The sequence below is a fragment of the Misgurnus anguillicaudatus genome, chromosome 11 (genome assembly GCF_027580225.2).
Source record: "Misgurnus anguillicaudatus chromosome 11, ASM2758022v2, whole genome shotgun sequence".
NCBI classification, from domain to species: Eukaryota; Metazoa; Chordata; class Actinopteri; order Cypriniformes; family Cobitidae; genus Misgurnus; species Misgurnus anguillicaudatus.
This window is the reverse complement of record NC_073347.2, coordinates 37,241,327-37,255,687: the sequence shown is the minus strand read 5'-3', so window position 1 is coordinate 37,255,687 and position 14,361 is coordinate 37,241,327. Positions and strand designations below refer to the sequence as shown.

The window sequence follows — 14,361 nt, the reverse complement described above, 5'->3', positions numbered from 1 at the left end:
TTGAATAATAGACACTCCAGCCCAGTTGGTGGCGATAATCCACCTTTGGCAATTGCAAGAATAGAAACAAATTTCTCGGCGCGGATTAATACTGTACCTCACAACACATCTAATACAAGTCAATGGAGTTGGCAAAAACTACGATAAAACAGCTGTTGGAAAGCATCTTTTGCAGCGATTTTTGTGTGAGCATATCAGTGAAGACCCCTGACCACTCGCTGAGTTTCACGTATTTGTAAACAAAAGTTCAATGCATTCTAGGAAGGACCGCTCCAGCGCACCCACCAACCCACCGCAGAGATGGGAGGCGAAACAACAAACACCCGAAAACTCCCGGGGCAGCACCACACGTCGAAATCCCAGTCAAAACCGCTCCGCCCCACCACAAACAATCCGAAAACAGCGCCCCAAGCGCAAAACACCAAACCCGTCCTCTAATTTAACTAGGAAATATAACTAGTTTTAACAAGCATGCCTTACTAAACACATTACTTATGTGCATTTTGAGGCAAAACAAAGGGTACTGATGTATTTTAAGATATGTCAGTTGTATAAGTTGTTTTCAGTTTGGACAGCTCTTAAATCTTTTTTAGTCTAGGACTAGTCTAATCCCTGTCCAGAACACTGCCCCTTAAAATTAAGAAAATATTTCAATAGTTAATATGCAGTATTTTCTTTTAAAGCAACATATATTTTTATGTTACTTTAACTTAAATAAGTTAAACAATTTTAACTTGATTTGATAAGTTATGTCAACTTTTCACAAGCCAACAACACATAAAATAGCAGGTTGAATTGACTCACAAAAAGTTGTTTTGAATTCATGCTGCATTTTTTAGAAAGCAAATCTAAAGTATTAAAGCATACAAGTCTTTATAGTTGAGGTACAAAGACTGAAATATTATTTATTTCCCTACTCTTCTCCTTGATAGACATTCAGAGCTTCACTGCTGTGTAGAAATGTCTGATGTTTAGTGTCTTGATAGAAGAGCACATCTTTCATTCTTCCCACAAACCCTTCATTAAAGAGACCAGATGTAACCGATGACACATCTCTATTCAATTCAAATCCTCCAAAATAAACCACACCTCCGTAGTTTAATGCTACACACTGTTCAAAGGGATCAACGTCTTCAAAAATGACTCTCTCCTCATTAACATAAACCTGGATGACTGTTCGGTTGAGAGTAACGGCGAGATGATTCCACCGGTTACAGCAAAACGTGACGGCACGATAGATGAGAGGAACACCGGTCCTCCGGCCGAGATTGACCGAAACCTTGAGATAGCCGTCCTGGAGACCAACAGATAGATGATCATCATCTTCACTTTCTGCTTTACCCATCCACAGAATCAATCCATCCCCGGATGATGCCGAGAAATTAAACGACACCTCGTTGTGTGTGAGTTTTCTCGTGTTGTACTTTGGATCCTTGTGTTTTAAATATGAATTTCCTACAAATTTGATAACTTTCAACCATACTTCCTGGTCACAATACACTCCAGTCCATCCTAATAAACACATGCAGGAATACGAAGCCGAAGTAACGTTATGAATGCAAAGAGAAGCATGTTGGCATGAGTTGTTGACACAGTAAATGGAGTGTTGGCACCTGGGACCGGTCCACGCCGAGGGGCAAATACACACGAATGACTCAAGACCCACTGGACGACAGAAGCCACCGTTTAAACAAACTTTATACCCGCATGCTGTTCTGTCCCAGTCGCCCACGTTGGCTCCATCAAGTGCACCCGCCTCTGTAAGGTCAAGGTCATGGCCGTTGACTATGACCTCTCTAATGCAGCCCGTAAACCCTACAGGTTCCTTCTCTATTGCATAAGTGGACACCGCATTTAAAGAAGACACACCTCCAATAAATATATCTGTGCCAACATCCAGAGTGGTTGAGCTGTCTGAAGAGTTCATCATTACTGCCTGCTTGTCAAGAATGAGAAAGCCGTGCTTGTCTTTTCTGCCGGCCTTTAATGTGTGCCACCTCATTCCGGTCACGTCGACGGTATTTACAGACTGTAATACAATAGTTTGGCTTCCTAGGTTATAGCGGAGTTGCACATATCCAGCTGACAGGGACACACTTAGGAAATCCCCTTCGGAAAAGGCAGAGAATAAATGTTAATGCATAGCATCCATTTAGAATTACAAATATGGTAGAACGAGGCACAAAGTAACGCTTTTTGGCTTTGTGTAAAAAATTCATTTTTTTAATGGTAGAGCCAATCAGCACATACATCTCTGCTACAAATGAACACTTAAAGTTTGTTTGTGTGATCTACAGTTATTGTTCAATTACACATAAAGTGACAGGAGTGCAAACAGAGGGTTTGTTGTTATACCTGCTAGAAAACTTAGTTTAAACTCAAATAATTCAATCAAATTCTGTCTATATACTAAAGGTGGATATTGTTTAAATATCTACCTATAATTGATAGATATCCACACATTTATCCATCCATCATCCTTCATCTAACCATCCTTGTGTTATGCAGCAATGAATAGAAATACATTTTTTAAAGGGCTGCACAATAAAGATAATAAATCATAATGAGTTATTTCCTCTGATATTGTATTAAGAGTTATGATTTTGATGAATAGTATTTACATTGTTTTCATTTCATTATCACTGTATACCTGAGACTTAATGTGTGACAACTAACCCCGCTGTGTAAAAATGTTTTTAATCCCAACTATTAGTTACTAGGAGTTGCTGACATGTTTCAAAATGCTGTTATGTTTTAGGTAACAAGACGGTGATTAAAATAATATAAGATTGAATTTGGTGACTTATGAAGGGTTTACACCAAACACGTTTTGGGCGTCAAAATCGCGTCTACCGCGGTTGGTGTAAACGCACCATGACACACCCAACTTAGAAATAAAAAAAACATAAGATGAAGAAATTTACTTTCATGCCTTCAAAACACTCTTTGTTCAACATCTACACGAAAACACATCAAAACTTTGCACAAATTCACAGATCATCTGATAGTAAGAGAAAAAGACCAAAAGTACAGATTGCTCGGTTCTGTATAAATGTTTAAAGTAGTCGTGTTACAATTAACCCCGTGTTAGTTTGTGCCCCGCTCACCCCAACCATGTATTAACCACAACGTTTACTTTTGTTAGGGTTAAAGCTGGAATTATAACTTTAAAAAAAATGCTGGGTTATTTCCAAACCACAGTTGGGTCAAAAAGAGACGAACCCAGACGCTGGGTTAAACTAACACAGAAAATGTTTTTTTTGACCCAACAATGAGTTAAAACAACCCAGCATTTCAGGTTAAAACAATGTCTGTGATATCCACACCTGATGACTTATAGCCTAAAGGTTTCAGGTTAAACTCTAACTCTTAGCTTCATTTTTTTTTAAAACACAACGAAAAAAGTCCAGTAATACTCAGGGTTCCCACTTTAAGCCAAATGTCAAATTCCCTGACTTTCGTAGAATTTTCATGACCTATGTCTGAGATGTCGTGAGCATGATAATGTAGTATACACCATGTGTGAAATGAATAAACAATAGCAATAAACAGCTGTTTAAATTAAAGTTACACTTGAAATCAGTGGAGGCTTGGAACCAGAAACAGCATTCCTTGTTCCTTGTCACAACTTAACAAGCGGATTACATTTTTAACAAAAATTTAAAGCAACAAACAAAAATCCATGATATTCCAGAAATCCTCGTGGGAACCCTGAATACTGTACTAAATTATAATAAAGGTCAAATAAATTAACCTTTGTTTTAATCTAGTTATTAATATACGTCACGACTTGCACTGAAGACGCACTTTAAAAATGATTTCTTCTTTGATAATGTTGCCTATTAGTGTGAATACAGATGTCGCCCTACCAGATCGGCTGCTCAGATGTCGTGCTGTATAAAACAAGATGCCCTCTGGTGAAAGTGTTTGAAATTGCAGTTGCAGAAGAGTTTTGTGCCTTATGTTGAGCATTGGAAATGACATCCAGGATGAGTCGTTCCCACTGAAGAAAGGATCGCTAATAGATACAGCTGGAAATGAATTGAAGGCAAATGTAAAACATTGTACAATAAGCGAATGAAAGAAGTCCTAACCTTGTGACCTAACCTTGCTGGCAGAAGCGTCCGGCAGTGCCTAGAGGACACCGGCACGTGTACCCGTCAGGAAGTGGGATGCAGGTGGAGCCGCGAGCGCAGGAGGGGGGTGGGATGTGTTCAGCATCACAGAAAGATACTTTCTCTGAGCACAAAGCTCCTTTCCATCCAAACACACACTGACAGCTGGAAATAAAAGAGAAATGAGTTAATAATATGTGTGTCACTCGCACATATCAGACAAGAAACGAATGAAATGAAAAGGTGGAGTCTTACTGCACAGAAGATCCAGAGTCCACACACGTTCCTCTGTTCTGACACGATATCAGGCTGCACGGACTGACGTCACACTGACCGACATTACGACCTGATACCGGCCTGCCCTCTTGTCCACCCGGGGCACGAAACTTACCATCTCGTCTTGTCCGAAACACCAAATCGAAAATGCAGCCTGTCAAACAGAGAAAAAACAGAGGTCGCACGCATCTGCTTAAAGGATTAGTCCATTTTCTTAAAAAAAATCCAGATAATTCACTCACCACCATGTCATCCAAAATGTTGATGTCTTTGTTCAGTTGAGAAGAAATTATGTTTTTTGAGGAAAACATTGCAGGATTTTTCTCATTTTAATGGACCCCGACACTTACACTTAACTCAAAACTTAACAGTTTTAATGCAGTTTCAAAGGACTCTAAACGATCCCAAACAAGGCATAAGGGTCTTATCTAGCGAAACGACTGTCATTTTGACAAGAAAAATAACAAATATGCACTATTAATTTTTTATGTGATAATAACAATTATTATAATGTCAGAACGCTCCTCTTTCTTCACACTTGTAAACACTGGGGCGGAGTTTCGCATACATCATCAGTGACCTCTTGACTTGATGACGTATTACGTGAGGTCGCACTGGCGCATCACAGGACTGAGAGGAGGACGAAGAGAAGTTGTGGTTTAAAAGTGCATATTTTTATTTTTATTGCCAAAAATGACAATCGTTTAGCTAGATAAGACCCTTATGCCTCGTTTGGGATCATCTAGAGTCCCCCGAAACTCAGCTGAAAAAAACTGCTAAGTGTTGAGTTAAGTGTTAAGTGTTGTGGTCCACCAAAATGAGAAAATCCTGCAATGTTTTCTTACAAAACATAATTTCTTCTCGACTGAACAAAGAAAGACATCAACATTTTGGATGAGATGGTGGTGAGTGAATTATCTTGATTTTTTTTTAAGAAAATTGACTAATCCTTTAAGTTTACCCCAAAACTAAAATGTTGTTGTTACTTGGGTACATAAAAGGGGATAGATGGACGCCTCTTTGAGCTTCAAAAGTACCTTAAAGTGTTAAAACATACAGCACGAGTCAAGCAGAGTTATTAGTTTAAGTGTCATGAAGGTATACAAAAGATTTGGTTTAAAACCAACTAAAAACCTAATCCATTATTTGATTAAAGTCTTGACTTGTTCCTCTCTTACAGTGCAGATTCTTTTCTGTGTTGGTTAGGCGGTTTTAGGATGTTTACTTTAAAATAATGCGTACAACTGAAACAACAGTGAACTAAATGTCTGCACGACACTAAAAATATCTAACACGTGTCCAGTATTTAACATTTTTGAGTCCTTTTCAAGCTTGAAGTGTTTTCTGGTTACTATGGGAGTGTATGGTGACTGTCTAGGTCATAATCTACTCCCATAGTAAAAATAAACCCAAAGCAACAATTTTTAAAAGATCTGCATTTGGGTTCTGAAGAAAAAAGAAAGATATTAGAGATCAAACCACATGAGGGGAAGTAAAAAAAAGTTTTACTTTGGGTTTAACGGTGACATCATTTTTCAATGTTAAAATACGTTCTCCTATCTCAACTTAATAGACAACTGTGTGCAATTTGTAGACTGCATTAACGTTAGATGACACTTTACATTAATCACTTTTGCCTCGTTTAAAGATACGCAAACAAATACACGACTTAACCTGACCGTAATAATGTTTTTTACACAATAAAAGATTGATTTACATAAACCAGACTGATCCACTGCATCCCAAATACTGTGAATCAGTGTTCCTAAAATAAGACATTTCTAATATCAACCTGAAAACATCATGGATTTAAAACAGCTGTTTTAATAAAGCTGTATGATGGATGCTATATCAAGCGTAATACTCTCTCTCTCTCACTATACAACACAAGCAGAATAACAACACACACAAACACATGCTGTCGTCTTTACACTTCACCTGACAGATGATTTCATCACGAGCTGACAATCTGAATCAAGACTTGAAAAACAGACACTAATACAAATACAGAAGAAAACACGACTCGCTCTCTACCTTGAAAGCTCCTCAGAAATCGAGTGCCGGCAGGAAACAGTTGAGGTGTGTATTCTTTATATCCACCAACATAGAGCTGACTGAAGGTGTTTAGACCGGTCAATGGTCCAGGTGATGCTCCTGTCATCTTCTTCTGCTCATTAACCTGCTCACAAGTCAACATCAGCTGTCACATCAACATCATCATGTGTTTTCATTTCATTTCAACATGACATACAAATGTCAGAGAAGATTTTCTCATGTGAAGAACAGATATGTTACAATATGGTATTCTTACAAGCATCTTGTTATACAATGCAAACAACACAGAACAGTGATTCACAGACTTTTGTTGCGCGGCCCCCTTGCCCTAAAAAAAGGTGAAAGTTGGATCAGCTTAAAAATCACTTCAATTGGTAACACCTACATTTTTTTTTCAACTTAAATTTTACATCTAAAGTGAAACTAAAGTAAAATTTTAAGATGAAAAAATTAATTTAATTGGTAACACTTACAAAAATGAAGTTGATCCAACTTTTTACAGTGTGTGTAGGGTGCATCCCTTCGTGGCCACACCAAAACATTGGTGCACTGCAAAAATTACTTTTTTACTTAGTATTTTTGTCTTGTTTTCAGTAAAAATATATCAAAAATTCTTAAATTAAGCAAAATGACCTAGGAAAATAAGTCTAGTTTTAGACAAAAATATAAACTTTAAGTAAATTAGTGCTTAAAACAAGCAAAAAAATCTTTGAAATAAGTTTACTTTTTTCATAAACACGTAATTCAAGAAAATTGTTCTCACTCCATTGGCAGATTTTTTTGCTTGTTTTAAGCACAAATTCGCTTAAATGTAATATTTTGAGTCTAAAAACTAGACTTATTTTTCCTTGGTCATTTTGCTTATCAAGAAAATGCATCTTAATTTAAGAATTTTTTGATATGTTATACTAAAAACAAGACAAAAATATTAAGAAAGTAAGCCATTTTTTTGCAGTGTGACATAAAATACTAAAACTTAGAATTTGAATTAAACAAAACATATTTAATTGTATAACATAATGCTATAGTCATACAATTTTGAGGTTTCATTTATGATAAATTAATGTATTCTATAAAAAATGTCATAAGATCGGAGCACCAATTTGTTCCAATTTGAGAACCATGACATAGAAAATGGTACGCAAGCTTAAATAAAATGACTAAAGTGTTTTTTACAGTAAAGTTTTTTAGTTATATTAAAAGTGATACCAGATTATACTGCAACTACTAACCTTCAGCCATCCATTTTTGAGATCTCTTCCAAAGTGCACGGTGTGAATGCTTCTCCTCGGATTCAGGCGTTCGCTGATAATGGAAGCCACACCTGATCCCAGATCATACTTGTGAACAATCCTGCCATTCCTCACACCCAATGCCAAGAAGTCATCTCCACTTATGCCTTTATTAAAACAACAACACAAACACAACACAATGATCATCTCCCGTTCACATCCGAGCCCCAGCGCTGGCCAGACGTCTGTACAGCGTAATGTTTTGTTTTGGATTTAATGCTGTAATTTATCTGCTCAATTATCAGATGAATAGTTGCGTTCTCATCCTCTCTCATCTCATCTTTTTGATGTTCTTCCACCGGTGCGCTGTACTCAGCTCCCTTGACAATAGCTTCATTATTCACAGCGCCGCTGTCCTTTTCTTTCTATCCCTCGATGAATCACCCTAAACTGTAATCACGAGAGACGGCCTCTGAACTGAAGAAGATTCATGCCCCCCTACGCTTTTATTCGGCTGCCTGTCATTTGATTAAACATGTTCACGCCAGTAACGTGTCAGTTAGCAACCGCTGAAACTGACCTTAAAATAAATTGCTAAGGATGTCAAAGGAGCTGAAAGCACTTTAGACAGCTGATTTGTGATTTGTTGATTTTTGATTTGTTAATATTGAATTTATACAAAACTGAACGATTTTCATGGTTTAAGAATTAAAAAAATAGACGTACTCTCTTTGTGCGTGTGTTACATTTACTTTTTGCATTTGTCTTGCATTTGGGAAGTGACTTACAGTGCATTCAATCAACATATAAATATATGTTACCTGAGGATCAAACCCATGACCAGAGGCGGACACTATACTGCAAAAAATGATTTTCAAGAAAAAAATTCTTAGTATTTTTGTCTTGTCTTCAGTAAAAATATCTAAAAATTCTTACATTAAGATGCTTTTTCTTGATGAGCAAAACGACCCAAGAAAATAAGTCTAGTTTTTAGACCAAACATATCAAATTTAAGTGATTTTGTGCATAAAAACAAGCAAAAAAATCTGACAATGGGGTAAGCACATTTTTCTTGATTTTTTCTTGAATTTAGTGTTTAAGAAAAATGAGTACATTTTTCAAGCATGTGCTTTATCGAAGTGTTTGTCTTGGGAAAAAATTACTTTACTAAAAAGTGTTCACTACATTCTAAAGCATAGAATCATGCTGTGTATTCCTTTTATATTGCATATTACAATTGATTTAATACCTAATTACATAAAACTTGTACTTTTACTTTCTTGAGCAAAAGTACAAAAGTACTTTTTACTTAAGTAAAAGTAAAAAAATACTAGATGTTTAATGTACTTAAATATTAAATATAAACCAAAAACTTGAAATTATGAAATGTAGTGGAGTAAAATTATGATAATATGCTTTGGAATCTATGTTTTCCAAAGAAAAACACTAATAAAATACGAATACTTAAGTATTTTTACTTTCTACATAAAAGTACATTTTCAAGTAGTGTCCGCCTCTGCCCATGACCTTTGAACTATCAATGCAGTTTGGTACATTGAATTCATATTAGTATATATAAAAACATTGCACTTGCATTAGTGGTCATCAACACATTAGTGTATTAGTTTTTGAATAAAGTTTATAAACTACTTTGAGAGATTATATATAGGCCTGCAAAATGATTAATCACAACTAATTGTTTGCAGAATAAAAGTCTCTGTTTGCAGTGTTTATATCTCTTAATGAAATTTTTGTCATCTTTACTCATCCAGTCAGATCTTCTTGAATCCGTATGAATCACTTTCATAAAGCACAAGAGAAGAAACGAGGGTGCATAAATGACAATTTTCATTCCTTAGAAATGATCCCTTACAGAGAGATCAGAAATCACAGGTTTTCCTCTTATAATAATGTTAATAATATATAGCATCTCTCCCACATCGAGTGCAGCAACGCTTTCTATCTGTTATTGTATTTGAGATGATTACAGCACAGTTTACAGGAGCTTTACTCCATTAACTCATCTCTTTGTTGAGTGAGATTTCTCCAGCACGACCTCTCGCACCCAACCACTGGTGCATACAGGTGTTGTGCCACGGACCAGACAGCAGATTTAAGTGCTAAGAGATGCATTCCAATCAAACGGTACAAAGAGAGACGAGGAAAGGAACAGAAGAGGATAAAAATATTCCCACTTTAACTCACCTTGTCCTTTTTGTCCGGCAAACAGAATGAGGTTGTTTCTCAAAGCGGAGGCATTGTTGGCAAAGGTGAGCTTTAGCTGGAATTCATAAAAATGGCTCATATTGGGAATAGGAGGATAAGCCACATAAGATGAGTATCCGAAATCATCGAGTCCACTAAACCTGGGCCGAGTGATGTTGACAGCTGCAAAGAAATGTAAAATATATAAAGAATAAACAGATGGGTGAAACAAAACAAGTTATAATGGTTAGGGACCCAGTGGTTTAGCCTGAAGGTTGCAGGTTCAATTCATAGTAAAAATACCTAAATGTATTTCAATTCACTGAGGTTGTCTACATGTTAAGGGCATCGCCCATTAGATAAAAAGCATGAGCAAAATATCAAATAAAACATTTATTAAGAGATAAAGTTATCAGCAGCTGTCTGAGATGGGACCACAAGATGGTGATGTTGCATCACGCAATACATTTTTTGACTTTTATTTCATGATGGGAAAAATGCTGCTGCTAATGATTCTTCTTGCCATTTTATTCCATCACCCATTTTACTCTTAAAATGGACACAAATGTTTACAAAAGTGATATTTACAAAAATCAAAGCGTAATTATTAAGCATTTCTTAAATTGCTGCTTCTCTAAACATTATGGAGCATTGAATTGACCAAAACGCTTCCTAAACGTCAACACCTCTTACAATCTGCCTCTGAAAAAACTGTGCTGCCATAAGACTTTTCTCCACCCACCCCTCATTTTGTCTTTATGAAGTGTGCAGTCTGCAAAGCCTCTCGGAGGATTTCACCCACAACACTTCTTCTTTCTGCTCTCCCCTTGAATTATTGATGCCTGTTGAAATTGCACCTATATTACCTTGTCATGCTTTATTTGCACAGCGCCTAATGAACGACTAGATTGTGTTTTTAGCAGGGACGGCTTGATGTGGTCGGCTGTATTTTTGGAACTATCAATGTGACATAATGGCTCATAGATGCTGTGAAGTGAGTTTTGTTGTGTGGAGTCATTAATAAACATTCACAAAAACTATTTTGAATATGATGGGGACTGTGAGGTCATTTCCCAAGTCAAACAGTACACTTAAAAATGATAATCCAATTTACTTAACTGAAACAGGTTAATACAACTTTAATTTTTAGTCAACTTAATTTGATCATGTTCAACCCACTTAATAAAAAAATTAAATTAATAATTTTGTGTTGGGACTACATGAAAGATTTTTGTTGATTTTACTTACTGTGCCAATTTTTTTAAATGAATTGTTTTTTTAATGAATTTTTAGGTAAAACAAGCCACACACGATGTTGTGACCAGCTTCACATTGTGTGCCCTCAAAAAAAAAAAGAAGTCACCAGCCGACACTGGTAATGAGAACGACTTTATAGTGTTTAATGTTTGTTTATCTTACAGATTTTTAAGAGTTTGTGTTATATTTTTTTGACATGTTTGGGAGTGGCGCTTGTGGTTAAGTTGTGGATGTGAGGTTCTTCTCTCAATGAGCACTAACTGTGTTAATGACTGTTTGGAGATCAGTCTCTTTTCACATGCTCATCCTGTATCATATCTTATTATTATTAGCATCCATGGGCTTATGCTAATTTGGTATGATTTAGAAAATAACATTTATTAAGTTGATTTAACAAGACATTTTTTGTTTGAATTAACTAGTTTATTAGTAAACTAGTTTACTGAACGAGATATTTTTGTGAACAACAAATTTAAAAGTATTAAGTTGGTGCAACAAATGATTATTTGTTTGAATGAACTTATTCTATTCTTGTTGTACAAGACAATTTGTGGAAAAGTTTTACTGTATTAAATTGCTGTAAGATGAATGAACAAACTATTTTTTTGAGTCTCTCTACAGTGTTTTTTGATCTTTACGACATATTTGTCCAAATTATAGCCGGTTTCAGCAGTAACAACATAAACAAGCGGCTGTCGTGGTCCCCACGTAACTTCCAGTAAACTCCGCTTAGAATGAATAAAGACAAAGTTCTTTAAACGTAGTTTATTTATATAACAAGCAAAAAACAACACATAGATTACCTAAGAAACCAAAACATTTGTTATTTTCGACAAGGCATTTGTTCAAAAGATCAGTTTGCAACTAGTCAGACCATTAAATAAAAGAAACCGGAAGTAAAGTTCGGATCCAAGCGTGTATCACGTCAGCGCACGTGCTTCAGATGAAACCGTCTATAGAGGCATACACAAAAAATAAATTAAAAAGTTTTGCAACATTAATATCACTGAATGAAAATCCAAAAATGCCAAATGCTTTCAGATAGGTTTCCTATTTTAAACTCAAATGTTGCTCTGTTGGTCATGTTTTGATAAAGCCACAGCGGCACACTATTCACACTTAAATTGACCTACAGATAAACTTCAGCTGAGAGAAACTCTACATGTTTTTATACCTTTACAATCCAACCAAAAGCTTTCCTGCATGAGTTTGTCTGTATTATAGTGCTGTTGTTGCTGGAGGTGTCTAAAAAAACAAGTAAACACAACCTCCAAATCACTGGCAGCTTGCACAGGTGATATATCATCTATTTATTTCCATCCGTTCAAATCAAAACCAGTTGGCGTGCAAGGATCTTGTGAAATTCAATAGTCCTCTTTCAGCTCCAGGGTTTGTCAGATCTGGAGATATTTAGCTTTTCTTAATTTCCGTCTCTTATGGTCCCTCCGTATAAATCAACACAAAAACATGAAAACGGCACAGATGATTCTTTAATGGTCTGATGTTAGTCACATGATGTGTGGGGTTACTTTATAAAAAACCATAGGAGCCAGATGGGATATTTTAAAGATCTATTTTAAAGTACTGTGTGGTGTTAACTGAGAAAGCAGACATTCAACTTTAATCTTCAGCTTTCTACCAGATCATTTATTTTGTCTGATCTTTGCTATCCATTCATCACTTCTACTGTTGGCAATGTGACAATAAAAGTGATTTGATTTGACCATCTGTTAACTAAATGTGCTTTAACCTAATATTACATCTATTTTTAGAGTCTTTTTTTGGTAGTCAGTGATCTTTTCTAAAAAATATTTGTGTGTGAAAATATAAATGAATATCAACGTAAAATCAAGAGGGGTAGTGTTGCCCCTACACTGTCAGAAAAAATGACCCCTAGCTGTCACTGGGGCAGTACTCTTTAAAAAACTGCACATTTACACCTGAAGAGTTCATATTATACCTCAAAGGTACATACAGGTAACAAATCTATTCACATCTGTACCTAAATGGTATATTTAAGGACCTTTTTAAAAGGGTACCGATCCATTTCACATTTGGGTTATTCCAGCACTATGGATGTGACATTTAGAATTTATGTTTCAAGATTTAACTCCAAGAGAATGTGTCGCGGAGTGACTGTGAAAGGGCGGAACCTAAAGTAAGGAAGATTAGTTCCGCCCAGACCATGATTCACAAACACCACCACTTCCGGGAACTCCGGCAACCCAAATCGGTGTGTTATTGGAAACAGGTGCATTGTTGAGCGTGACGATTGTTGATTGGGCAATTCAGTGAGGAGGAGACATATAAATGGAGCATGAGAAACACAGGAGGGCGGTCGATTTCTGGGCGAACTTATTTCTGCCTCTTGTGAGTTGTGACCAGTTTGTAATCGGACCCACGGTAAAAGGATTGGTGGGTGAGCCGGGAACAGCAAGGAAGGAGTCCGTTGCCTTGTCGTGGCTGTGACGTTTCCTCTGGCTGTCCGTTGCATCGGTACACCCAACGTCCAGGAACTATTCCCCGGCCCTATGTGGTTCTGACCTTAATTCACTGTGAGTGTGTGGAGTGCAGTGAGTGAGTCCTTTCCTTTGCTGTGTGTACACTTGGAGTCTGCAGTGTCTTGCTGTGTCATGTTGTTAGAAATCACCCTTTAGGCTGGGAGAGAAACCCTGTGGAGAAGAACGTGCACTGGTGCTGTGGGACGGCCTCTTTTCATATACATGCCGTTTGTGGCCCTGGACCCCTACTTCACAGAGTGGTGGTGCGTCAACAAAAACAAGTAAGGAACAGTGTGCATATTGTGGGGGACGTCGACAGAGGGAAGTATTGGCTGCTATATGAAAGTCCAGCTGTGTAGCCCTTGTGTATGATTACCTGTTTGTTGAGTGATTTCAGAGGTTCGCCCCTGTCTAGATCTCTGGTCCGTTGTCTGGAAGAGAGGACGGGGAAGCGTTCGAGTCATTCCTGAGGTACATACTCGGTGGCACAGCCCTACCTGAATTCACCCAGTGTAGTTATGCCAGCTGAGGCCGTGGTGGGCCCAACGCGCAGCAACTTCAATCTGCATTTCCATCTACCCCTGTTCAAATTCGAGAGGTGGTGTGTCTTTCCCCATTTATGCACTGAAGCTGAGTAAATTTGCAATTCTGTCTGTTGTTACCAGTTCTACAGGTCGGAGTTTAAAGCTCTGTGTCGTCGAGGGAGTGTTTTCACAGTTG

The 14,361-nt window shown here is 37.1% G+C and overlaps 1 protein-coding gene across 1 annotated transcript in view; it reads right to left on the bottom strand.

Moving 5' to 3' along the window:
• Window positions 1–427: 427 nt before the first annotated feature.
• Window positions 428–14,361, bottom strand: part of eys (eyes shut homolog) — a 255,595-nt gene continuing 241,661 nt past the window's right edge. The window contains exons 40-46 of the mRNA XM_073873603.1: window positions 9,884–10,066; window positions 7,679–7,845; window positions 6,426–6,570; window positions 4,371–4,545; window positions 4,108–4,280; window positions 3,870–4,031; window positions 428–2,109 (exon numbers count right to left, since the gene is read on the bottom strand). Coding sequence (XP_073729704.1) covers window positions 914–2,109; window positions 3,870–4,031; window positions 4,108–4,280; window positions 4,371–4,545; window positions 6,426–6,570; window positions 7,679–7,845; window positions 9,884–10,066 — 2,201 coding nt within the window. The 3' untranslated portion in view covers window positions 428–913. The remainder of the gene's footprint in view (window positions 2,110–3,869; window positions 4,032–4,107; window positions 4,281–4,370; window positions 4,546–6,425; window positions 6,571–7,678; window positions 7,846–9,883; window positions 10,067–14,361) is intronic.